Here is a 26,213-nt window from a genome sequence, read left to right on the forward strand (position 1 = left end):
GGAAATTGTATTTAAAGGCTTCCCCTGACTGGTGTCCGGTGGTTGGGACCCGGTCCTTGTCTGCCCTTATTCACACAGACGTCAACTTTGACACATGATAAGGTTTTTAATATTAGACAGTGTAGGACCGCCCCGACCACAGAGTCACCTTGTCGATGGTGGGACGGCTTTTATGCTATGTTTGATCAAATACAGTATTACTAAGAACTCTGTATGATTTAAGTGCACTTTTGTTTTTTACTTATTTAATTACAGCAGGGTTTTCTTCATTTTGTCTTTTCTAGGTTTAGTATAATAACTGTGTATGGTGCAGTATATAGCATAATACCTGTGTGTATGGTGTAGTATATAGTATAATACCTGTGTGTATGGTGCAGTATATAGTATAATACCTGTGTATATGGTGCAGTATATAGTTTAATACCTGTGTATATGGTGCAGTATATAGTTTAATACCTGTGTCTGGTGCAGTATATAGTATAATACCTGTGTATATGGTGCAGTATATAGTATAATACCTGTGTCTGGTGCAGTATATAGTATAATACCTGTGTGTATGGTGCAGTATATAGTATAACACCTGTGTATATGGTGTAGTATATACTGTAGTTTAATACCTGTGTATGGTGCAGTGTATAGTATAATAACTGTGTGTATGGAGCCGTATGTAGTATAATGCCTGTGTATATGGTGCAGTATATAGTATAATACCTGTGTATGGTGCAGTATATAGTATAATACCTGTGTAAAAGGTGCTGCATATAGTATAATACCTTTGTATATGGTTCACTATATAGTATAATACCTGTGTATGGTGCAGTATATAGTATAACACCTGTGTATATGGTGTAGTATATAGTTTAATACCTGTGTATGGTGCAGTGTATAGTATAATAACTGTGTGTATGGAGCCGTATGTAATATAATGCCTGTGTATATGGTGCAGTATATAGTATAATACCTGTGTATATGGTGCAGTATATAGTATAATACCTGTTTATATGGTGCAGTATATAGTATAATACCTGTGTATATGGTGCAGTATATAGTATAATACCTGTGTCTGGTGCAGTATATAGTATAATACCTGTGTATATGGTGCAGTATATAGTTTAATACCTGTGTATGGTGCAGTATATAGTATAATACCTGTGTATATGGTGCAGTGTATAGTATAATGCCTGTGTATATGGTGCAGTATATAGTATAATACCTGTGTGTATGGTGCAGTATATAGTATAACACCTGTGTATATGGTGTAGTATATAGTATAATACCTGTGTATATGGTGCAGTATATAGTATAATACCTGTTTATATGGTGCAGTATATAGTATAATACCTGTGTATATGGTGCAGTATATAGTATAATACCTGTGTCTGGTGCAGTATATAGTTTAATACCTGTGTATATGGTGCAGTATATAGTTTAATACCTGTGTATGGTGCAGTATATAGTAGAATACCTGTGTATATGGTGCAGTGTATAGTATAATGCCTGTGTATATGGTGCAGTATATAGTATAATACCTGTGTGTATGGTGCAGTATATAGTATAACACCTGTGTATATGGTGTAGTATATACTGTAGTTTAATACCTGTGTATGGTGCAGTGTATAGTATAATAACTGTGTGTATGGAGCCGTATGTAGTATAACACCTGTGTATATGGTGTAGTATATACTGTAGTTTAATACCTGTGTATGGTGCAGTGTATAGTATAATAACTGTGTGTATGGAGCCGTATGTAGTATAATACCTGTGTATATGGTGCAGTATATAGTTTAATACCTGTGTCTGGTGCAGTATATAGTATAATACCTGTGTCTGGTGCAGTATATAGTATAATACCTGTGTATATGGTGCCGTATATAGTATAATACCTGTGTATATGGTGCAGTATATAGTATAATACCTGTGTCTGGTGCAGTATATAGTATAATACCTGTGTGTATGGTGCAGTATATAGTATAACACCTGTGTATATGGTGTAGTATATAGTTTAATACCTGTGTATGGTGCAGTGTATAGTATAATAACTGTGTGTATGGAGCCGTATGTAGTATAATGCCTGTGTATATGGTGCAGTATATAGTATAATACCTGTGTATATAGTATAATACCTGTGTATATGGTGCAGTATATAGTATAATGCCTGTGTATATGGTGCAGTATATAGTATAATACCTGTGTATGGTGCAGTATATAGTATAATACCTGTGTAAAAGGTGCTGCATATAGTATAATACCTTTGTATATGGTTCACTATATAGTATAATACCTGTGTAAATGGTGTAGAAAACAGCCCAGATGTGAGGTCAGCAAAGTGGGAGTTCTTAGCTTTATGGCCAAAGCATAAAACAGGAACGTCCATCTTTGGCATTTATTCAGAGCCAAGAGAGATAGGTGAACACCATGCTGTGGTACTGGATCATTTCTTTGGGATCTCTCCTCCCCTATATCGACACGTTATACCCTTAACTGAGAATTATTAATTTTTGTATTTTTATCCTGTTTTATTTCATAACTGTTGTCATGGATTTATTTGTCCATCCCTCTTCTGACACCAGTATGTCAGGGATTCAAGAGGGAGTTTCCCCCTGTTGTCTGGGATTTATATATTATATATATGGTCGGATGATATATAAATCACCACACAAATTATGTTTACACTATCAGTTCCGGTTAGGAACTTGCAGCTCTCTGGCACTTCCCTTACCCTCAGGTCAGTCAAGGAACCGCACCTAGGTTAAGTAGTCGTCGGAAAGGCTACCTGGTCGCATCCTGGTTATTGGGCACTCTGCAGTGAGGGCGGTGTGTATATCACCAGTCGCAGGCTGGAAATCCAGAAACCTCTGATCCGTCAGTGCCAGGGTTTCCCAATAACACCAGGGACGCTTCGCTGCCACCATTTCCTCGTTTGACACTGGTGCTGAGGTTGTGTCAGTTCGATAATAGAGCCAAAAGAAAGAACTAGTAATTTTATAAGTTTACTCCTGAAAAGATAGGCAGTGTTTACAAAAAAATACAAAATGTATTACAAAAGGAGACAAAATACAGTATATACAAACAGCTACAAATAGAAGAGGATTAAGATAAGAAACTTACTCTTATCTCAGTCACAGATATGACGCGTTGATAAAAGGGGAGGAGCATCGTCCCAAGGGAAATGGTACATCAGCACAGCCTCATGTTAGCTGTTTCTCCGGCAAATGACAACCCCCCAAATGAGCATCTCAGCTTTATGCTTTTCTCTTGCTGACCTCACAAGGTGGGCTGAGTTAGAGAATGTATGCCCCTTTTCGAACAGTTATTAAAAACTTCTACTCGCCAGAAGTGGTGAGTTCTCCTTCAATGGAAGTCTTCAAACAGAGGTAGACAGACATCTGACTGGGATGATTTAGCGAATCCTGCTTTGAGCAGGGGGTTGGACCAGATGGCCCAGGAGGTCCCTTCCAACTCTACGATTCTATGAGAACTCGGGCTGGGAAGTTCACAAAATGACCTTTCTTTTAAAACCAAATATGACACGTTTGTGTGCCACTGGGAAGCAAATCTGTTTTGTCAGTTTCTGATGGTGCACAGGTTGGTACAACGTTGCTCCATGTAGCCTAAATTATACTGATTCTGAAAATATGTGTTTCCTGTCTCTAGCATAAATGTGTGGGTTATTAAATTTGAGTTTGAACAGACAAAGGACCATGTTGCTGGAGACAAAACGGGTTATTAAATTTGAGTTTGAACAGACAAAGGACCATGTTGCTGGAGACAAAACCGCATTTAACTTGTCAGAAGCCGTGAAAGTGACCAGCAGCAGAAAAGGAGGGGGGAAGTGGGGAGGGAGGGGGGAAGGTGGATAGTATTTCACACAGGCAGAGATGACGGGGAAGCTGCGAGTGGGGATTTTTTGTGAAGCTTTTCATTCACAGACCAAGGAAAGGCAACAGGAATCCCTGGATGGGTACTTCGGTTATTTAGGAATTATTCATATTTTCCTGACACCTCCCCCTTTTGGACTACGCTACAGAGGCAGGACCTCTCAGTTCTCCTCCATCTGCGTCTAGCCCCTCCAGGATAACCCATCTGCATTGCCATACTCGCTGCCCTTTTTGTGTTTGACAGTAAAGTCATACTGCTGGAGGGCATGGCTCCAGCATAGCAACCTTCCATTGGTACCAGACGCGGTGTGCAGCCAACTCAGGGGGTTGTGGTCGGTCACAATGGTAAAGGTGTGCCCGTACAGGCAGGGCTGCAAACATTGCAGGGCCCAAACCATGGCCAGGCACTCCTTCTCTATCTTGGAATAGGCTACTTCCCTCAGCAGGTGTTTCCAGCTCAGGTACAACATGGGGTGCTCTTGGTCCCCCGAGTCGACCTGGCTGAGCATAGCACCGAGACCAAACTCGCTGGCGTCGTTCTGTACTAAGAATGACCGACTGCTATCGACTGCCCTTTGCACAGGAGCAATGCTCAGGGCTGTTTATAACACCCAATAGGTCACCTCACAGCCATTTGTCCAATCGACTGTATGGGGTAGCTTTTTCCTGTTGAGGTCCGTCAAGGGCTTTGCAAGGCTACTATAGTTTTGTAAAAATCCCCTATAGTACTATCACAACCCTGTCAGTGCCGCGACTTGTCACAGCTGAACATGGTAACTTACCCGCTGCTATGAGAGAGCCCGGGGTCTGGCGCTGCGTAGGAGTTCAGGCAGACGAGACCTGAGAGCCGCAGTGAGTCGTGATGCTGAGGTCTCTGCTAGCAGCAGGACCTGCGGTCTTGTTACCGCGCATCACAGGAGGCGGCGGGGTTACCGCAGAGCGCTGCTGGGAGTCGGATGTCCCAGGAATATGCAGCGGTCGCTCCGCAGGGTAAACTCAGGTCAGACAAAGCAGAGAGTCATACACGGAGAGAGCGGTGCAGTACAGAAGGGGCTGGCAGAGGGAGGTCAGGACGTAGCTAAGGGGTCATACACAGAGATGGCAGCGCAGTACAGACGGGGCAGGCAGAACTCTAAAACGGGGACAGAACCAGATCAGAACCAGACAAATGTAACGTAGCACAGGCACAACAGGGCCACACACACTCGGCCAAGGGTCAAAGTATAAGCGACGAGAAATGACCCCACAATGAGGCTATAAAAAGCCTCCCAGAATCCCAGAGTGAGGCCATACAGATTAACCCTAGAATCACCTAATCCTGCAAACTCAGTAAACCATGACAAGGACCCTGCAGTGCCCAAGAAGGACAACACCTGCTTCTTGGTCCTGGGAGTGGGCCTGGATATGATAGCTTCCACTTTCCCATGTTCTGGCCTCATAGTACCCCCATCTACCCGGTGCCCCAGGTAGTGGACCTCGCTCATGCCAATCTGGCATGTTCCTGGCTTGATGGTCAGGCCTGCTTGGTGGATTCACCCGAGCACCTCCTGGTGATGCTCAAGGTGATCCTCACAAGTGGAACTGAAGACGGCAATGTCGTCCAAGTACGCCGCCACGCACCTCTCCAGTCCCTGGAGCAGGTGGTTGTTCATCCAATGGAATGTGGCAGGGGCATTCTTCATGCCAAAAGGCATGACCGTGCGCTTGTACAGTGCCTCGGGGCTCAGGGGAATCTGCCAATATCCCCGGCTCAGATTCATAATGGATAGATAGCGCGCACCAGCTAACCACCCAAGCAGCTCCTCGATGCGTGGCATTGGGTGCGCATCAGAGGCTGTTATGGCGTTGAGCCCCCTATAGTCCACACAGAAATGGGTTGTCCAATCCCTGTTTGGCACCAGTACTACAGGTGAGGCCAGGCGCTCTTGGACCACTTAATCACCCACAACTGTAACATCTCATCGATCTCCTGGCTCATGACGTGCTGCACCTCGTCAGAGATCTAATAAGATGTCTGCTGGATTGGGGCATGATTCCCAGTATCCACCTCGTGGATCGCTACCTCAGGTCTGTTGGTAAACACGGCCCAGAAGGATTCCAGCTAAACACGCAACTGCGACACCTCGTGTGCATATAGCAAGTCGCTTACCTCCACGTCCTCTATGGACCCGCTGGCCTTAGCTTGAGCCAGCATGTCCAGGAGGGGGTCTTCCTCCGCATCCTTGGGCAGGTTGCAGACCAATAGGACGCAGGCTCCACATTCCTCATGAGCGCTCATCATATTGACGTGGAAGGCCTTGCGCCTACCCCGAGCGAGGTCAAGAGTGACCACGTAGGTGACCGGGTTGAGCTGTTGCTGTATGACATACGGGCCTTCCCAGGCCACCTGAAGCTTATCTTTTGTTACGGGGACCAGCACCCACACCTTCTGACCCACCTGGTAGGTCCGTTCCCTGGGCGTTCTGGTCATACCAGTGCTTTTGGTCAGTCAGGGCCTGCCCCATGTTGTCATGTACCAACCGCATAAAGGTCTGCATCTTGTCATGGAAGCGCATGACAAACTCCACGATGGACACTTCTGAAGGGTTCGGCTCTTCTTCCCAGGATTCCCTTACCAACCCAAGGGGTCACCGGACTCGCCTGCCGTACAGGAGCTCAAAGAGGGAAACCCCGTTGAGGTCTGTGGAACCTCTCGATTAGCAAATAGCAGGTGTGGGAGGTACCGCTCTGTTGGTTCGGCTGGTAGGGGAACTGAGGTTGGTTTATGGCTTACCCCCTTTCCAGCTGGTGGTGACCGACTTCCGCACCTCCAGTTTATGGTTGACCTCATAGGTGTCGGCGATCTGCGCTGCTTTGTCCGCATCTTTTGGCTCCCAGTCCATCACGAACTGTCGCACCTCAGCCAGACAAAGATGTAGGAACTGGTCTTTTACCATCAGGTCCCTCAACTGCTCAAAGGTGTTAACTGACAGTCCTTGGACCCACTGGTCAAAATGGGTTCTGAGTCCATGCACCACATCACTGTAGCTGTCGTGTGGGCCACAATAGAGATTACGGAACTTCTTACTGTAAACCTCAGGAGTCAGTTGGTTCTTCTTTATCAGAGCCTGCTTAATGGCATCATAGTCTCCATCTTGTTATCGAGGGAGAGAAGCAAACGCCTCGAGCTTTTCCCTTAAGCCCTGTTGCTAAATACCGTGCCCATTGGTCCTCGAGCAGCTGGTACTGTCTGCAGGCTTTCTCAAATCCCCTCAGAAAAATGTTCAGGTCCCCATCCTTCATCACAGGAAAATGCTCTGGCCAGGGTTTAAAGAACTAAGAGTTGCTGGACTCACTGCTGGACTGGGGAGACCTCTGCCCCTGAATTCGGGCTAGCTGGTGCTGTCTCTCTTCCCGCTTGGCCTCTCATTCGACTCTACCTTGGTATTGCTGGATCAGCTGCTGACATCTCTCATGATTGTCTGCGGGGCAGTGTTGTTGAGCCAGTTGCAGATAGTGGTCCACGCTTCCCTGGTTGCGAGTAGGGCTGACTTTCACTGGTTGGACCTCCGCTGTAGCACCACCTGCACTGGAGCTGACTTCTGGGTCACCAGGTTTCTGGTGATGGACTGGCTCTGCGGTAGCAACCAGTTAGGCCTTATTTTTACCCGTGGAGTCAATCTGCTTCGTCATGCAAATGGCAATAAGAGAATCCTTGGACTGCTGCCCATACCAGGCCTCTCCCAGCATAGCCATAATTGCCAAATAAAAGATAGGACAGAAAAACCAAGAGAAGGGGAGGGGTTAACTGCTACACACACAGAATTGTCTGAGAACAAATAAACACTGAGTTCAATCTCCAAAACTTTTTGTGCAGGGTCCTCGCAAGAACCGTGCAAGTTTTTAGTGAGAGGAATGATTGCTCAAACCAGATCACTAATGCTCTATGATCCCACTGCTGCCACCAATATGTCAGGGATTTATTTGTATATCCCACTTCTGACACCAATATGTCAGGGATTTGGGGGGGAATTTGCCCCCAGTTGTCAGGTATTTATATATTATATATATGTTCGGATGATATATAAATCCCCCCACAACTTACTGCATGTTCACACTTTCAGTTCCGATTTGGAACTTGCAGCTCTCTGGTACCCTCAGGTCAGTCAGGGAACTGCACCTAGGTTAAGTAATCACCGGGATAGGCTGTCTGGTCGCGTCCTGGTTATTGGGCACTCTGCAGTGAGGACGGTATTAATCCACCACAGCAAACACAGTATAAATTGCCAATCAAATACAAATTTTATTATACACAAAACCAATACAAGAAAATTGATTATATCAAGAAAGTATAATAACAGGGATATTTCTGTCCAAACAGGGAGCCATATTACACGTTGCCCAAACACCAGAATTAATACAGTTTCTAATCCAGGAAAAACAATATATTGTATTACTTCAATTATAACAAGCACAGCCTGTATTACTATCCATGGAAAACTATGTATAGGAACGTGCCACCAGTATAATCTAATGTGTAGTACAAACTACCAGTGTAGGCAATCACAAATATAAAACTAACTGAGTGGGCATGATCCAATAAGAAGCGAAACGTGCGTTGGGACGACGGGGATGCCTCTGTGACTAGTTCGGATCATGTAAGTGCCCATTGGAGTTTCTCTTCTTTTTGGATCCCACCATCCCCATCTTTGCCTATTCCACCACCTCCATCATTTCCTCCTCCCCCATCATTGCCCTTTCCACCACCACCATCATAGTCCTTTCCACCACCATCATCATTGCCTCTTCCCCACCACCCCATCATTGCCCATTCACCACCTCCATCATTTCCTCCCCACCACCCCATTAATGCCCTTTCAACCACCATCATTGTCCTTTCCACCACTTCCATCACTGCTTTCTTTCCCACCACCATCATTGCCCATTCCACCACCTCCATCATTTCCTCCTCCGCACCACCCCCATTGTTGCCCTTTCCACAACCCCCATCATTGCTTTCTCCCCCACCATTGCCCTCTCTGTCACCCCCATCATTGCCCTCTCCTCCACCTACACACACAGACACACACAGCACCATTTACCTTTCAGCATGTTCCCCCACAGTGCTATACACGCACACACGCACACCACCACTCATCTCTACACACACACAAACAGCACCTCTCACCTCTCCGCACGCTCTCCCGCAGCAACACGTCAGCATCCTCTCACAGCCGCGGCACTAAATGATGGTGTCATCCAGCTGCGCTGCTGACTGCTGTGTGACACAGGAAGCGTGGGCATGAAGCAAGATGGCTCCCTGCAGCTCCGCTCCACTGCCATTTTCTCTTGCAGGCAGCGGAGCTGCAGGGATTGCTCCCTGCCTGCCACACATGAAGGCAATCTGGCCAGGGGCCCCTGGGGCCACATTGCCCTCATTTTAAGCCTCCATGCAGGGGCCCCCCTCCACCTCCGGGCCCCAGTGCAGTCACACCGGCTGCACATGCGGTATGTCCGCCCCTGACAAGCAGACATGTCATATTTGGTCTCTAAAGAAAGATAAAATTGCAGGGGAACATATAATGCCCTGTGAGGCCCCCAGCCAAACATATGGAAAAATAGGCGTTTTACTAACTTTTCAACAGGGGCGTACGTCCTCTAAGGCTAGGTTCACATTAGCGTTTGAGTCCGCAGTGTGGTGCTGTAGACTTCTGTGACAGTGTGTGCAACTGAGCAGGAAGGGACACCAGGTCGAAGATCAATTCAATGGAATTTATTGAGACAGGGAGCATAGAATATAAAATATCAATAGCGTCTCTTAGAGTCCACAATGAGTCCACACCAAGAGGGAAACGGATCTCTCTGACCTTTCCTGGCGCCTGCGCACTGCAGTACTTTACTCTGCTCTCAACAGGGCAGATAAAGTACGCTGCGCAGGAGCCACGGCAGAAGTAAGAAGGAGAAAGATGGGAGGCGCCGGACCGGACCGTGACACTCATCGGATCGGACCACGCCCCCCGGTGAGTATAATCTAATTTGTTTTTCTTATCTTTCAGGTTATATCGGGGGCTTATCTACAGCATTACAGAATGCTATAGATAAGCCCCTGATGGTGATGGCCGCATCTCATAGGCCAAAAATGGGGTGACATATTCCCTTTAAGAAATTTCCAAAAGCTACACGCTTGTATTGGATAAATCCTATGCTGAGGAGAACAAAGACAGACTCCCCCACTGGTTGTTGACTGAGGCCTGATTACATTGCAGTCCAGGGACACAGGCCGGGGGAGGGACACGCTGTTACAACTTCTTTCCTTAAAACTCCACCAATTTCCGCATGCATCCTGCATACCAATCTTTAACATTGTGTATGCTGGGACATGCGTTTTATTCGGATGCATCCGCGTGCGTCATTTGTACGTGGCCGCCGAACGCAAGATAATGCAACATGTTGCGTTCGGAGAGCACTTCAAAACGCCGCACGCGGATGCATCCGCATACAACGCATGTCCCTGCGTACCCAATGTTAAATATAGGTACGCAGGATGCATGCGGAAGTAGGCAGAGCTTAAGGAAAGAAGTCCGCAGCACCACGATGCGGACTCGAACGCTAATGTGAACCCGGCCTAACACAGCCCACCAAGTGAGGTCAGCAAGGGAGAAGACCTTTGGTTTTGGGGAAACGCATAAAGTTGAGACACTCACTTGGGGAAGTGTCAGATACCAGGACAGCCAGCTAAGACGTTGTGCTGATGAGCCATTTTCCTAGGGAAGGCCCTCCTCCCCTTTATCGACACGTCATGCGTATGACTGAGATAGAGTAAGTCTTATGTTAATCCCTTCTATTTGTAACTGTCTGTACATACTGTATTTTGTCTCCCTTTGTAATATCTTTTATAGATTTGTAAACACTGCCTATATTTTCTGGACTAAACTTATAAATTTACTAGTTTTGTTCTTTTTGCTCTATGATCGAACCGACACGTACTCTGCACCAAATCACGCTACCTGTGGGTTAGTTCCTATCCTGATATTGGCTTTAGTATCAAACGAGGAACTGGTGGCAGCGTAGTGGCCTGGGGGTATTGGGGAACCCTGACAATGACGGATCGGGGGTTAATGTGTATATTCCCTGCCTCGGGCTGGTGATACACATACCGCCCTCACTGCAGAGTGCCCAATAGCCAGGACGCGACAAGGCAGCCTTTCCGGCGACTACTTATCCTAGGTTCAGTTCCCTGACTGACCTGAGGATAAGGGGGGTGGCTTAACTGAAAATCCAAAAGAGAAAACACAGTAGTTTAACAATAAACGGCTGCACCCAACCACTAACCAAGAGTGGAGAAAAAAGTTTTGGTGTTATCATTCATATTCTCTGAAAAAAAGGCCAAGAAAGCAAGAATTCTGCCGGGGTATGTAAACTTTTGAGCACAACTGTAGAATAATGCTGTATGGTATAATACAGGGATTTATGGCACATTTTATCATGTGGAAAAAAGGAGAAAGTCTGCAGAAAACAGACTTGTGTATTATTTGGAGCCATTGTGTCGCTGAGCAGTTATCACACATTGTTGCTGCCATTTCTTCTTGGCAGCTGATTCCTAAAGAGACTCTATTATTAAATATCAGTAGAAATCTGTAAATCCCAAGTTGGACTATGTCTCCTGATCAAGGCTCCGCTGTGTCATATTATCTGGGATTAACCGCTTAGTGACTGAATGCTTTGGCTGCACTGCTCTTCCAACACTAGAGGTCCCCAGACTTCAGCTGTGTGATGACGGCATGGAGGATGCTTCAGGCACATGTGTGATCTCTGTATCCTTCTGATTGCTCAGCAGCCTTTACGCCTTTCCCTGTACTGAATTGCTGCGGAAAATTACTGGTTGTGACATAACCATAAATAGTATTAAATAAAGTCAACTCTGCTACATCCCGTCCGTATATTTTATGCCATTTCTCTGGCCAATAAAGACTGCAGTGAGAGTGCCTATAGTAGTCCTCTAATGTTTAATGCGTTTTTGATGCTTTTTTATGCCGATTTTCATGCGTTTTTGTGAGATAAATAAAGATAAATTATTTAGCAAAAGAAAAAAAGAGTTGTGGTGTCATTTCCTTGTCCAACCTCTTATTTTGCATCCTCCATTGAAGAATAATGTTTACACACACAGATAGATAGATAGATAGATAGATAGATAGATAATAGAACTGTAGATAATATATAGATAGATAATAGAGAGATAACAGATTAGAGATAATAGATAAATGATAGATAGATAGATAGATAATAGAACTGTAGATAATATATAGATCTATAGATAGATAATAGAAAGATAACAGATTAGAGATAATAGAGAGATAGCTAGATAGCTAGATAGATAGATAGAGCTATGAAAAGATAGATCTATTGACAAAGACCTTGCTGTGAGGTCGAAACGTTGCACCACTTGGTGCTGGATTACAGACCACAATTTTTCCTGTAACTGGAGTGCTGCCTGATTTTTTTCCTATTTATATTTTTGCGTTGGACAACCGCATTACTCAGGAGTCAGACTATTGCACCCAAAATCTGCTCAAGTTTGTGCTGCTGTTTTTTCTATTAAGATCTATAGATCTATGGCTGTATAGCTATCCATAGATATAGATAGATATACCAAGAAAAAAAAATTGGAACAGCACCAAAATATTACCTCAGATGATGTGCAAAGTTTTCCCAACCAGTAATCCAATGGTTTCCAGCAATAGAATAAAAAAAGGAAAACAGCACAAAAAGATGAAAAAAGTTTGAGAAAGGATACTATATCCAAAACGTCGCCACTCCATTGGGCAATAAAACCCACTTTTTTCATCTTTTTGTGCTGTTTTCTGTTTTTTTTGTGCCTGACTCAATGGAAGTTAACGGGTGCAGAAACGCTACAGATCAACAAAAAGAAGTGACATGCTGCGGAAAATAAAACGATGCAAATCTGTGCGGATTTTTCCGCAGCATGTGCAAAGCAAACCAGAATTTCCCATTCACTTACATTGGCTGCGCACTATACTGCAGATTTGATGCAAATCCGTGTGGCCAAAAACGCTGCGGATCGGCATCTAAAGCCGCAACGTGTGCACATAGCCTTACACATAGCTACCATTTTTAATTCTTGCATTATTTTGCTACAAAATAATTTTTGTATTGGGATTGATAAGAAATATTCTACAGCCTCTGTGTATGGGGAATGAATTACTAGTGAGCTCGTCTGATGGCAGAATCTGAACCATCTTCTAAGCTGATTGATGGCAAAATCAAAGTTCATAGGATAATACACCAGAAACTCATTCCGCAGTCTGCTATGTACCGTAATACATAAAGGCTGTAGCAACCATATAATTCCTATTTCATTACTTATAGCCAAAAACATATGAATTTACATAAGGTCCTCATGTTCTTTAAATTCTGCTCTGAGAACGTTCCCATAAATATCCTAGAAACCTTCTTTAATGCAAATACCTATTTTTCTTTTGTATTTTATTATATCCATTGGCCACTAAAACATAATATTTTTGTAATAGGGTTTCACTAAAATATTCTACAGCCTCTATGTATCAAAGTACATAGTGAATTGCTGTTTAGCCAATGTTTTTAAGAATATTAAATATTAGTTGTACCCATTGGATAACCTCATGAATCTACCCCCATGGACGTATTTGCTGGGGCAATGTCAATGGACAAGCCGAAGAAATGAGCCCAATAATGCCGCTGATTAGCTGCAGATCTCACGTGGCATAACTATGTCACATAAGATCTGCCGACTTCACTGGAGCTGGGTCGGTGCGGGAGGTGAGCAGCTGTTCCCAAACTGTGACCAAAAGGTGAACAACCCCTTTAAGATGGTGGCCGATGTCTTAGAATTACTGGCGACCCCTTGAAGTTATGGGAATTTTTTCCCCATTTTCCGACGGGGTCTGCAGTCGTCTCCATATTTATATGTAATAATTATTATTATTATTTATTATTATAGCACCATTTATTCCATGGGGCTATACATATGAGGAGGGGTATACATAATAAAAACAAGTACAGTAATCTTATACAATACAAGTCATAACTGGTCCAGGAGGAGAGAGGACCCTGCCCGCGAGGGCTCACAATCTACAAGGGATGGGTGAGGATAGAGTAGGTGAGGGTAGAGCTGGTCATGCAGCGGTTTACATGCTTAATAATAATAGTATCAGTAACTATTAATAGATATATAATAATATTAGTATAAACATCTTTTTATGTAGTAGAAACATAATAATATATTATTATAATATAAAGTCATAATCTAATAATTTGGATTATTTAAAGGGGGTGCAAATACACAGATTTTCGCGGGGTCCCCCCGTTCTGAACGCACAGCGGATTCAGCAAATTGCTGCAGTGTTGGCTCCGAGCCAAAGGACTTTCCCATTCAGCGGATTTTGTCGCCGGCGCTACCTTTCCCGCAGTGCCGCAGACACAAGGTCACAAATGGATTATTAAGACCAAGGTGATCTGTCACGCGGGCATGGAGCAGCGGCGGAGGGGACAAGCCTGCACCGCGCAACTCAATCAGCGTGGTATCGAAAATCTGGGCGAACTGCGCCCTTCGTGTACTGCGAAGGGTTAAGGCAACAGAGATTATAGGGCTGACAGATAGGGGGTGAGGGAGGATAATTGGTGTGTCGGCAGAGCATAGCAAGATGGCTATTAGCTGGGCAGAGGCATGAAGGGAGATGCAGGGATGGGGGGAGACGACTGCGTCTCTGCTGCCCATCCATCTGTAGCCGGGATTTTCTTCCAGCGCCATTTTAGATGTTTTATTTCTTCGCCTCCTTTTTTTTTGCTTGTTCATGGGCATTAACCAGTTCAGCTCTGAATAGAAGGGGGTCACCCACTAAGGTGGCATAAAAAGGGCATTATTTAAGAAAAAACATACATTTAAAGGTTATTCCCATCGCCAAGCTCTTATCCCAATATGTAGTAGGTGTAATATTAATAATATTAGAAAATACCTTCAGTTACAATTGTTGTATAGTTTTTCTGATTAGCAATGTCGCTTACCCCATGTACAGGGCATTGCAGTAGGTATCTATGGTTACGACTAGAGTTGAGCAAATTTGTTCAGGTTCCCTCCTGTTCGGCAAGCTATAGCGCTTACCGAATAAGCTGCAGAGGGAACCCAGCTACCTGGATCGCTCCGGCCGGTCAGCTGCATGTGTCGCGGCTGTGTGACAGTCACAGTACATGCAAGGAGAGCCTGCGACACATGCAGCTGCAACCGCTGATCAGCCGGCGTGCTCCATTCGCTCCACTCTAGTTACGGCCACTCATACAGTAACCATTAGCTGTTAGTGGTCGTAGCCATGGTACCTAAGCTACTGCAATGCCCTGCACAGGAGGTAAGTGATATGGCGAATCAGAAGGACTATACTATATTTCTAACTGGAAGTATTTGCTAATATCTTTATTATTACACATACAACATATTGGGATAGGATCTTAGGAACGGGAATAGCCCTTTTATCCTAGAATATTCTGTATTATGTAAAACAATATGGCAGTATTATCTGGCAGTAAAACCGTCTTTATTTCCCATAGCAACCAATCACAGCACAGCTTTTATTTCACCAAAGCCATTTAGGAAATGAAAGCTGAGCTTTGATTGGTTGCTATAAACAACAAAGACATGGTTTCCTTCAGGCCTTACCTAGAATAACATGGCAGCATTATCTAGCAGTGAAACCGTCTTTATGCCCATAGCAACCAATCACAGCGCAGCTTTCATTTCAGAGCTGTTTAGGAAATGAAAGCTGAGCTGTGAGTGGTTGCTATGGGCTTGGTTGCCCATAGCTTTTCTTTTCGGGCCTATGTTTTCTTTCAGGCCTTTGTGATATTTTGGGGGGCATATATTGACATATAGTCAATGAGCTAGGATGAAATAAAAATGAGCATGCCCTATAAGACTGCCTAGTTACGTGGACCCCTAACTTTATATAGTTATAGTGCTTGAAAAACCACTATCTTGTAATCCGAACGCTGCTAACTTATTCTTCTTCTGCTTCTTCTTCTTATTATTATTATTCACTTGATTTTCCGCAATTAATGCGGCCCCAACCGCTACACGCACAAACTCCATTGAGGTGTCGTTTCGAAGCCAGCGTCCACGAGTGGTGTGCTAAGTAATTTTCGTGTCGATCGGATTTGTAGTTTTTGCGCAATTTGCGTTTGAAAAAACATTTTCCTCAATGCATTTCAATGGGAAAATTTTGCCACAGGGAAAACATGCCCTGAGGCGATTCAAATGGCAGTTAAGCTCATTGATATGCGCAGGCACACCCAGTTACTATGCCAAAGCCTACGAACTATACATGACCTCTCCAGGACAGAGTTTCTGCCAGATAATATCAGCTCTTAAAGCGAAACCCACAGCACAAATGCAAATCTAGCTTCATCACATGACGCATGCCCCTGAGAGAGAATGTCCGCCAAAGTGGATTTAGAAGCCCAGTGAGCCAAACTGGCTCTTAAAGGGCCGACGCGCCAAAGTGATTCTTAAAGGGCTGACGCACCGAAATGAGTCTTAAAAGGCCGGCGCGCCAAATCGAAAGCTGAGTGACCCCAGGCTCCAAATCGGTGGCTGAGCCACCCCGGCCTCCAAATTGGAGGCTGATCGACCCTGGCCTACAAATCGGAGGCTGAGCCACCCTGGCCTCCAAATCGGACCCAGAGTGGCCCCGCTCACCAAATCGGACCCTGAGTGGCCACGCCCACCAAATCGGACCCTGAGTGGCCCCGCCCACCAATTCGGACCCTGAGTGGCCCCACCCACCAAATCGGACCCAGAGTGGCCGCGCCCACCAAATCGGACCCAGAGTGGCTCCGCCCACCAAATCGGACCCTGAGGGGCACCGCCCCTTAAATCAGACACAGAGTGGCCCTGCCCACCAAATCGGACCCTGGGCGGCCCCTCCCACCAAATCGGACCCTGAGGGGCCCCACCCACAAAATCGGACCCTGAGGGGCCCCACCCACAAAATCGGACCCTGAGGGGCCCCACCCACAAAATTGGACCCTGAGGGGCCACACCCACAAAATCAGACCCTGAGGGGCCACACCCACAAAATCAGACCCTGAGGGAGCCCAGGCCACTGAATAGGATCCTGAGGGGCCCCACCCACCAAATCAGACTCTGAGGCCAAAGTGGCCCCTGAGAGGCACCCACAGTTAAAACAGATCCTGAGTTGAAAGTCTTGCAGGGGCAGCAGGCAAGTCTCTTTTAAAGGGGCAGCCCGGGCACCATTTCAAAGCACTATCTGTACTTCCTTCAGGAAGTACACATCTAGTTCAATGCTGCTATTCAGGACTTTGGAAAAGATGGATGGCTGTTCCCTGTAGGACTATATAATATAAATGATTATTTATCTATGGTTGCCCATCATCCCTTAAAGAAAGAAGCACTGCGTAATGTATCACCTCCTCAGTCCTTGTAGTAAGCGTTACAAAGTGGATCAGTTTTTCAGGAGTGCTCCTTTTAAAGAGTCAAAAACCTCTATTTTTTTCTCTTATTTTATCCCTACTTCTCCCCTGTGTATTCCATTTTTATTTATTTTATACGGTTCTAAAGATATTGTTTTTTTTATTTAATGTTGTTTTATGGTCTTTACTAAGTAGGTGTGTCTTACATGGTTAATATTCAAATCATCCTAAGACACACCCCTGAGGATCCTGAGAGCACCACTCCCCTCACTAAAGACCATAAAAATTAGTACTAAATAAAAAGGCTCACATTTTAAAAAATCAAGCTAAATACTCAGAGGACGCTTCTGACTATAATGTGTTCTCAAGCTTTTAAATTGCAGGTTTGCACATTTTGGTCATATTCTAGAAAGCAGCGAACGTACGCTGCTGTTTTTTGGGGGGCATATTTTAAAGGACATGTAACATCTATATATTTTTAACATTTGGAAACTAAGGACATAACTCTACAAAATTGAATTTTGGTCAGTGGGTTCTTTCTTTACATGATGGAGACAAAGGGGCATAAGTGGGAATTTTAGTCCTGGCTTTCTACATAGGGGTGATAGTGACAATCTGTTCAGGAAAATATTGTGCCGTTTATTCTGCTTTCAACCAGCTGTAGATTTTATCACTACCATTTTGGGTTTATCCAACTTCTATATCTCATTTTATTCAATTCTGGGGGGTGAGGCAAAGTGACCAAAATTGCAGCAACTGTTTTTTTTTGTTCTTCTTATAGGATAAATATTAAAACGTTTTACTGATTCAGAAACTTATTCACCCAGCGATAGCCAATATACATTTTTTTATTTTGTAGATTTAATATAGGTTTTTGGAAGAAAAAAAATAAGGAAAAAGATATAAAACATTATATATACATATATATAATTATATATTTTTCAATTTATTCATTTTTATTGGTTCCCCTAGGGGATTTGAACTTATTGTGATCAATTGTACAATACAGTGAAGTGTTGCAATATTGCAGCATACTGTAAGATTACTGTCCTCCTATGAAGCCAATGGCTAACCTTTTAAATGCTGCTGTCACAAATGACCGTGGCATCTAAGGGGGTTAAACTGCAGGGATCGGAGCTAGATTTTCCTTTATAATCTGCTTTCAACACTTCAAAAACTACATTAAAACCAAGTTCCCTAAACGTTTGGGTCACCACACGTTACTCTAAAATAAATGTAGGTTGCGTTATCCAAAATGGGTTCGCTGGCACAAAAAAAAATGGAGCTTTGTTCCTCGAACTGTCGTCACAGAAAACGGTGATCATGGTATCGTTTACATGCATTGTAGTTTTCCTCATAGACTTTAGTAATATAAAAAGAAACACCAAAAAGGAGGAAAGCAGCAACGAATGTTCATCTACTATATAATCATCTAATTCTGTCTGTCTGTCTGTAACGGAAATCCCGCGTCGCTGCAGCCCACGTCCGAGGCTCCGTCACTGAATGACGGCACATTGTGAACGCATGCCGCTTTACGTCGCAGTATTAACGGACTGCGTTACACCGCGTTATGCCGCGGTGTAACGCAGTCCGTCTAACGCACTACCAAACGCAGTATGAACCCAGCCTTATGCTGATGACATTGCACTCTCGCGAGAGTGACGTCATCTCCGGTCCTTTGCGCTAAGCATTACTGGGACCGGAAGATGCCGGGAGCATGGAGAGGAGATCGGGGGCCGTCGGAAGGTGAGTATATCACTCTGTTTGTAACGGAAATCCCGCGTGCAGAGCACTGTGCCCTCCCGATGCGATAGCATCGGGCCTCCATCTAGTTTCTACATAAAAGAACAATCAGAATTTTGCAACTTCCCAAAACTTTTAAAAAAAAATGAAAACCTGTAAAAAGTTTTGCAAGTATTTCAGTCGTGCCCTCCAATCCCTTTTGGGGACACCCACAACCCAACCCCCAAAATGTCTGTTTTTGGATGGGGTTTACATAAGACAATGCCCCTTTTAGTTCAATGATGCCCCGAATTTACCAGAATTTGGTCTGAAAATTTGTGACAGGTGGGTATGATGTCTCCCTATGTGGGTATGACATCTTTGGGACCCTTCAGACACTAGAGCCTAAGTATGCCTGCTGCTACCTCTGCACCCTGTATAGTTCGTCCCTTGATATTTTGTACTTTATGGTCATTTCTTGCATAGTGTTACGTTGTGGTACTCAATACCGACATCCTGTTTACATGCAAATTGCTCCAGCTAAGCGACGTTTCTATGGTTAATGGTTTCCTGTCATACACGCTGTCATGTAATACATAAAAGTATGATACACCAGAATGACGACACCAGCTCCCCCTTTGTACTGGTGCATATAGTATCTGGTGCCCACCATGTGCATTCAAAATCTGTGGATCCAGCATGGTCCCTGTACAGGCACCATCTCCAGAGGTACTGTATGTATTACAGAGGGTTATATAAACCCACGTGTATGTGTGTGTGTGTGTATATATATATATATATACACTATATATATATATATATATATATATATATACACTCACTGGCCACTTTATTAGGTACACCTGTCCAACTGTGTGTTAAGACTTAATTTCTAATCAGCCAATCACATGGCGGCAACTCAGTGCATTTAGGCATGTAGACATGGTCAAGACAATCTCCTGCAGTTCAAACCGAGCATCAGTATGGGGAAGAAAGGTGATTTGAGTGCCTTTGAACGTGGCATGATTGTTGGTGCCAGAAGGGCTGGTCTGAGAATTTCAGAAACTGCAGATCTACTGGGATTTTCACGCACAACCATCTCTAGGGTTTACAGAGAATGGTCCGAAAAAGAAAAAAAATCCAGTGAGCGGCAGTTCTGTGGCCGGAAATGCCATGTTGATGCCAGAGGTCAGAGGAGAATGGGCAGACTGGTTCGAGCTGATAGAAAGGCAACAGTGACTCAAATTGCCACCCGTTACAACCAAGGTAGGCAGAAGAGCATCTCTGAACGCACAGTGCGTCGAACTTTGAGGCAGATGGGCTACAGCAGCAGAAGACCACACTGGGTACCACTCCTCTCAGCTAAGAACAGGAAACTGAGGCTACAATTTGCACAAGCTCATCGAAATTGGACAGTAGAAGATTGGAAAAACGTTGCCTGGTCTGATGAGTCTCGATTTCTGCTGCGACATTCGGATGGTAGGGTCAGAATTTGGCGTAAACAACATGAAAGCATGGATCCATCCTGCCTTGTATCAACGGTTCAGGCTGGTGGTGGTGGTGTCATGGTGTGGGGAATTTTTTCTTGGCACTCTTTGGGCCCCTTGGTACCAATTGAGCATCGTTGCAACGCCACAGCCTACCTGAGTATTGTTGCTGACCATGTCCATCCCTTTATGACCACAATGTACCCAACATCTGATGGCTACTTTCAGCAGGATAATGCGCCATGTCATAAAGCTCGAATCATCTCAGATTGGTTTCTTGAACATGACAATGAGTTCACTGTACTCAAATGGCCTCCTCAGTCACCAGATCTCAATCCAATAGAGCATCTTTGGGATGTGGTGGAACGGGAGATTCGCATCAGGGATGTGCAGCCGACAAATCTGCGCCAACTGTGTGATGCCATCATGTCAATATGGTCCAAAATCTCTGAGGAATGCTTCCAGCACCTTGTTGAATCTCTGCCACGAAGAATTGAGGCAGTTCTGAAGGCAAAAGGGGGTCCAACCCCTTACTAGCATGGTGTACCTAATAAAGTGGCCAGTGAGTGTATATTTATATATATATATATATAATTTATCATTATCATTTAATTTTTTGTGCATATTTATGTATGACTTACTGTATTTTATATATTTTTGTGTTTTCTATTTTATTCATTTAGTAAATATATATAATAAATGAATAAAATATATATATATATTGCTATTTTTATTTATAAAATGAAAAAGTAAAACTTAGTAAAATAAAAAAATTATATGTAGATTTTATCTTAAGTTTTACTTTTTTCATTTTAGAAATCAATAAAAATGACTATATATATACAGCATATACAGTATATAAGCAATAAATCCTATATAAAAATTATGTTTGTCCTTTTTATTTATGATTTATTGCTGTATTTTATATATTTATTTTCTATTGTGTTCATTTATTATATATAATATATGAATAAAATGATAAAAATAGATATAAAATAAAGCAATAAATCATAACTAAAAGTGCACAAATTAAATAAATAAAAATGACATATATACAATTTTTTTAATTTTATTTTTTTTCTTATGTTTTATCTAAGTCACGTGATGGACTTTTGTTGAATCTGATGATGTCATGATTTGTTGGTTTGTCCGCTCTCTGCCCTCATGGGATTTCTCTGCTATATGCTCAATATTGGTTTCGCTGTCAACAGAAGCTTTTGATCAGAAATCAGTGGCATTGCTACAGATAAAATAAATGTCCTGGAAATGACCATAGACTGGAAATGATACGCTTTACTAAGTGATTTATGTTCTTGATATACGGACATGTATCATAAGATGCTTCTTGCATCGTTGGATTTCTGAACACCCTTTCTTTTCTTTCTCTTGCAGTACGGCCGGTCGGATAGTTACCGTGTGGCCACCACACAGGACAATAAAGAAGAAGAATCCCCTCAGAAGGGTAAAGCTACAAAGAAAGAAATGGATGATCTCAAGAAAGAAGTGGCCATGGTGAGTCTCACACACTACCAGAATTTGGCCAAAGAATTATTTCTTTGCCCCTTTCATCCATATCATTCCTTCCTCAAAGGGCAATATACAGAGAGCTCGTTTTTCATGACATTGTCGTCATGTAGGAGTGGACTGAGTACTTCTCTTGTCATGTGTACCCCTTACTGCCCTTCACAAACTTTCTTTGTTTTCAGACGGAGCACAAAATGTCGGTGGAAGAGGTGTGTCGGAAATACAACACAGACTGTGTACAGGTCAGTGGATCACGATGGTCATGATAAAATATGCAACAGAGACATGGCTGAAAAGCAGGAGACTAAGCTAAAAAAAAATTCACTTTTTGTTTCTCTAGGGGTTGACACTCAGTAAAGCGGCTGAGATCCTGGCCAGGGATGGTCCCAATGCACTCACTCCCCCACCTACCACACCCGAGTGGATCAAGTTTTGTCGCCAGCTCTTCGGTGGATTCTCCATCCTGCTCTGGATTGGAGCTATTCTCTGCTTTCTGGCGTACGGGATCCAAGCGGGTATGGAGGATGATCCCACAGGTGACAATGTGAGCAGATCTGATATATCTATAATTGTAACATTGATATGTACGAGATAGAGGGTGGTGGCACATAAGGTGATCATGCTCTTTAAGGTGCTTCAATAGCACTAAAAGTAATGTGGACTTCTTTCCTGACTGTTGATGTTTGCGTCCTTCATTTAGCTGTATCTAGGTATCGTTTTGGCTGCAGTGGTGATCATCACTGGCTGCTTCTCCTACTACCAAGAGGCCAAGAGCTCAAAGATCATGGAGTCATTCAAGAACATGGTACCCCAGGTACGTATAGTGGTCTTGTATGGCATCATCCTGCCTCCATTCCTACCTTCGTAGGGTGACTTTTATTTCCTACCACCATGATTTACCTTTCAAGTATCGTAAATCTGTCCCCTACTTCGCGCATTATCACGACTATTGGTCCTTTTCATCCTTTCTCATAGCAAGCTTTAGTTATCCGAGAAGGTGAAAAGATGCAGCTGAACGCTGAGGAAGTTGTAGTTGGAGACCTGGTAGAGATCAAAGGTGGAGACCGAGTACCAGCTGATCTGAGGATCATCTCTGCCCATGGTTGCAAAGTGAGTTAATATTCACTATAATCATCAGTAATAAAATGTCCTGGAGACATCAAACATCCCCGTAGAGCATCATATCGCTTCCTGGTGATATCCTTCCTAGTCATATATCTTTTTTCCACCGTAGACCACATTGCCGAATCGGTGCCTATTGGCAAGTCTAGCATCATCTTCCTTCAAGGTTTTTGTGTAAAGGCCATTAATCAACATCTTTCAAGCCTAAAACATAATTTACAGGACTACTTCTTTAGAAGTGGTCAGAATCTTCTTAAATGTTCTGTATTAACCCCTCATTAGACCCAAGAAATTAGTTGTCTCCAATCCTCTTTCCAAAATATAATCTTTTTTTTTTACTGTGTACGTATTTGTTCTGATTATTATTCATTACATCTCTTCTTATCCTTCCACTCTTTTTAGGTAGATAACTCTTCCCTGACTGGTGAATCTGAGCCTCAGACCCGATCACCCGATTGCACTCATGATAACCCCTTGGAGACACGTAACGTCACTTTCTTCTCCACCAACTGCGTAGAAGGTAATATTACATTTCTACCCCAAAATAATGTTGTATGTCATTAAGGAAGGCTGAGGGTGAACACAAAACGAGAGCATAATGTTAGGAAAAAGGTGAGTTATCGACCTACAAGATAATTAAAACGGTTTTCTGGTTCTGGAAAACTCTTGTCCTTTGGCTGCAGTTTGTCTTAGTCACCCACCCCCGGGTCTATTGCTGAGACTTCACGGCTGCTCCTAGTGTCTGTTATTGTCTGCAATCCTGACGTCACATTAGTGAGCTCAGCGGGTCATACCGTCAACTCGGGCAGGATCAAGGAACTCGATAATTGGCTGCAGCGCTGTCAATACGACATCAGCACTGCAGACAATAACACCGGGATCACCGATGGAGACTTAGTGCCGGAGTAAAGCACAGTTCCTTTATGATTATTTTTAATACAAATAGAAGGAAAACCTCATTGTCTACATAACGGATGCACTTACAGGTACAGCCCGTGGAGTTGTCATTGCCACAGGAGACAGGACAGTGATGGGTCGCATCGCCACATTGGCTTCTGGTCTGGAATCCGGGAAGACTCCAATTGCCAAGGAAATTGAGCACTTTATCCATCTGATCACCGGCGTGGCTGTGTTCCTTGGAATCACCTTCTTCATTCTCTCCCTCATTTTGGGATACACGTGGCTGGAGGCAGTCATCTTCCTTATCGGAATTATTGTGGCTAACGTACCAGAGGGACTCCTGGCCACGGTCACTGTAAGTACTGGTGACCTCCTAAGTATAGCAAGGCATTATGTTTTGTGGGAGATCCCTTTATTGGGGTCCAAGGAGCTGTGCTTGGGTGTACTACCTTAGCCTATAGCAAATCCAACATGTATTTCCAAGTGAATCTGTACCAGAAATCTGAAGATAACATTCAAATTTATGCTACAGAATAGAAAGCTATGACTTAGTAGTGATTGATGGGTGACATTTTGGCCTCACATGGACCCCACTGAAGTCCAAAACATGTCTCTTGGTAAGATGCCAAAACTTTCTGCTTCTGAAGCAGCCTTTATAACACCTTAGCCTTCAGGCTAGAGTGCTAATGTTTTGGAGAAGGAAGATGCCATAGCAGCTGTGCCTTGGTTGGGTTCCCAGTGATCGGACTTCCATAAATCAGATGTTATATGCACATGTTATAAAATCTCACTTTACCATTTTTCCTCGGCAGGTATGTCTAACTCTGACTGCCAAGCGTATGGCTCGAAAGAACTGCCTGGTGAAGAACCTGGAAGCTGTGGAAACTCTGGGATCTACATCCACCATCTGCTCTGACAAGACTGGAACCCTCACCCAGAACAGGATGACTGTGGCACATATGTGGTTCGACAACCAGATTCATGAGGCCGACACCACAGAGGACCAGTCAGGTAAGGAAGCCATGCACAAAGCAAAAAAAGAGATGTTTGAACCTGCATAATCTTCTCACCATCATTTCAAACGCTCCTTCTTTTCCCGTGTGTCTTCCCTTAGGTGCTTCATTTGACAAGAGTTCTCCCACCTGGGTTGCCTTGGCTCGCATTGCTGCCCTGTGCAACCGTGCCGTCTTCAAAGCTGGAAATGACAACATTCCCATCCTCAAGGTACGTGACCTTGGCCGGAGCTTCGTGTCATTGGGTGGATATTCGTCTTTTGCATATGTCCTTGCTGTCTGGCAATATTCATATCAGCTTTGGCCCGTAACCTCACTCGTGTCTCCTTCGCAGAGGGACGTGGCTGGAGACGCCTCTGAATCTGCTCTCTTGAAGTGCATTGAATTGTCTTGTGGTTCTGTCAAAGCAATGAGGGAGAAGAACAAGAAAGTTGCTGAGATTCCTTTCAACTCTACAAATAAATATCAGGTCAGTGACTGCTCATATGTGAGAACCCAACTAATTCTACGTCCCCAATTATACAAAACCAAGAAGCTTAATTTGGTCATTTGTTAAAAAATGTGTTCAGAAGGCAATGCTGCACCCCAGGACGGGGATCATATACAGTGGGGAAAAAAAGTATTTAGTCAGTCAGCAATAGTGCAAGTTCCACCACTTAAAAAGATGAGAGGCGTCTGTAATTTGCATCATAGGTAGACCTCAACTATGGGAGACAAACTGAGAAAAAAAAATCCAGAAAATCACATTGTCTGTTTTTTTTTCATTTTATTTGCATATTATGGTGGAAAATAAGTATTTGGTCAGAAACAAGCAATCAAGATTTCTGGCTCTCACAGACCTGTAACTTCTTCTTTAAGAGTCTCCTCTTTCCTCCACTCATTACCTGTAGTAATGGCACCTGTTTAAACTTGTTATCAGTATAAAAAGACACCTGTGCACACCCTCAAACAGTCTGACTCCAAACTCCACTATGGTGAAGACCAAAGAGCTGTCAAAGGACACCAGAAATAAAATTGTAGCCCTGCACCAGGCTGGGAAGACTGAATCTGCAATAGCCAACCAGCTTGGAGTGAAGAAATCAACTGTGGCAGCAATAATTAGAAAATGGAAG

The 26,213-nt window shown here is 43.8% G+C and overlaps 1 protein-coding gene across 1 annotated transcript in view; it reads left to right on the forward strand.

The window, feature by feature from the left end:
* ATP1A3 (ATPase Na+/K+ transporting subunit alpha 3) overlaps nucleotides 1-26,213 on the forward strand; it is a 121,589-nt gene that overhangs the window by 71,146 nt on the left and 24,230 nt on the right. Inside the window, exons 2-11 of the mRNA XM_073570756.1 lie at nucleotides 21,935-22,054; nucleotides 22,249-22,308; nucleotides 22,407-22,610; nucleotides 22,767-22,880; nucleotides 23,042-23,176; nucleotides 23,591-23,708; nucleotides 24,175-24,443; nucleotides 24,901-25,099; nucleotides 25,203-25,312; nucleotides 25,436-25,570. Of these exons, the coding sequence (XP_073426857.1) occupies nucleotides 21,935-22,054; nucleotides 22,249-22,308; nucleotides 22,407-22,610; nucleotides 22,767-22,880; nucleotides 23,042-23,176; nucleotides 23,591-23,708; nucleotides 24,175-24,443; nucleotides 24,901-25,099; nucleotides 25,203-25,312; nucleotides 25,436-25,570 (1,464 nt within the window). The remainder of the gene's footprint in view (nucleotides 1-21,934; nucleotides 22,055-22,248; nucleotides 22,309-22,406; nucleotides 22,611-22,766; nucleotides 22,881-23,041; nucleotides 23,177-23,590; nucleotides 23,709-24,174; nucleotides 24,444-24,900; nucleotides 25,100-25,202; nucleotides 25,313-25,435; nucleotides 25,571-26,213) is intronic.

This window comes from Dendrobates tinctorius, unplaced genomic scaffold (genome assembly GCF_039654945.1).
Source record: "Dendrobates tinctorius isolate UK_male_01 unplaced genomic scaffold, ASM3965494v1 ptg000028l, whole genome shotgun sequence".
In the NCBI taxonomy this organism is placed as follows: Eukaryota; Metazoa; Chordata; class Amphibia; order Anura; family Dendrobatidae; genus Dendrobates; species Dendrobates tinctorius.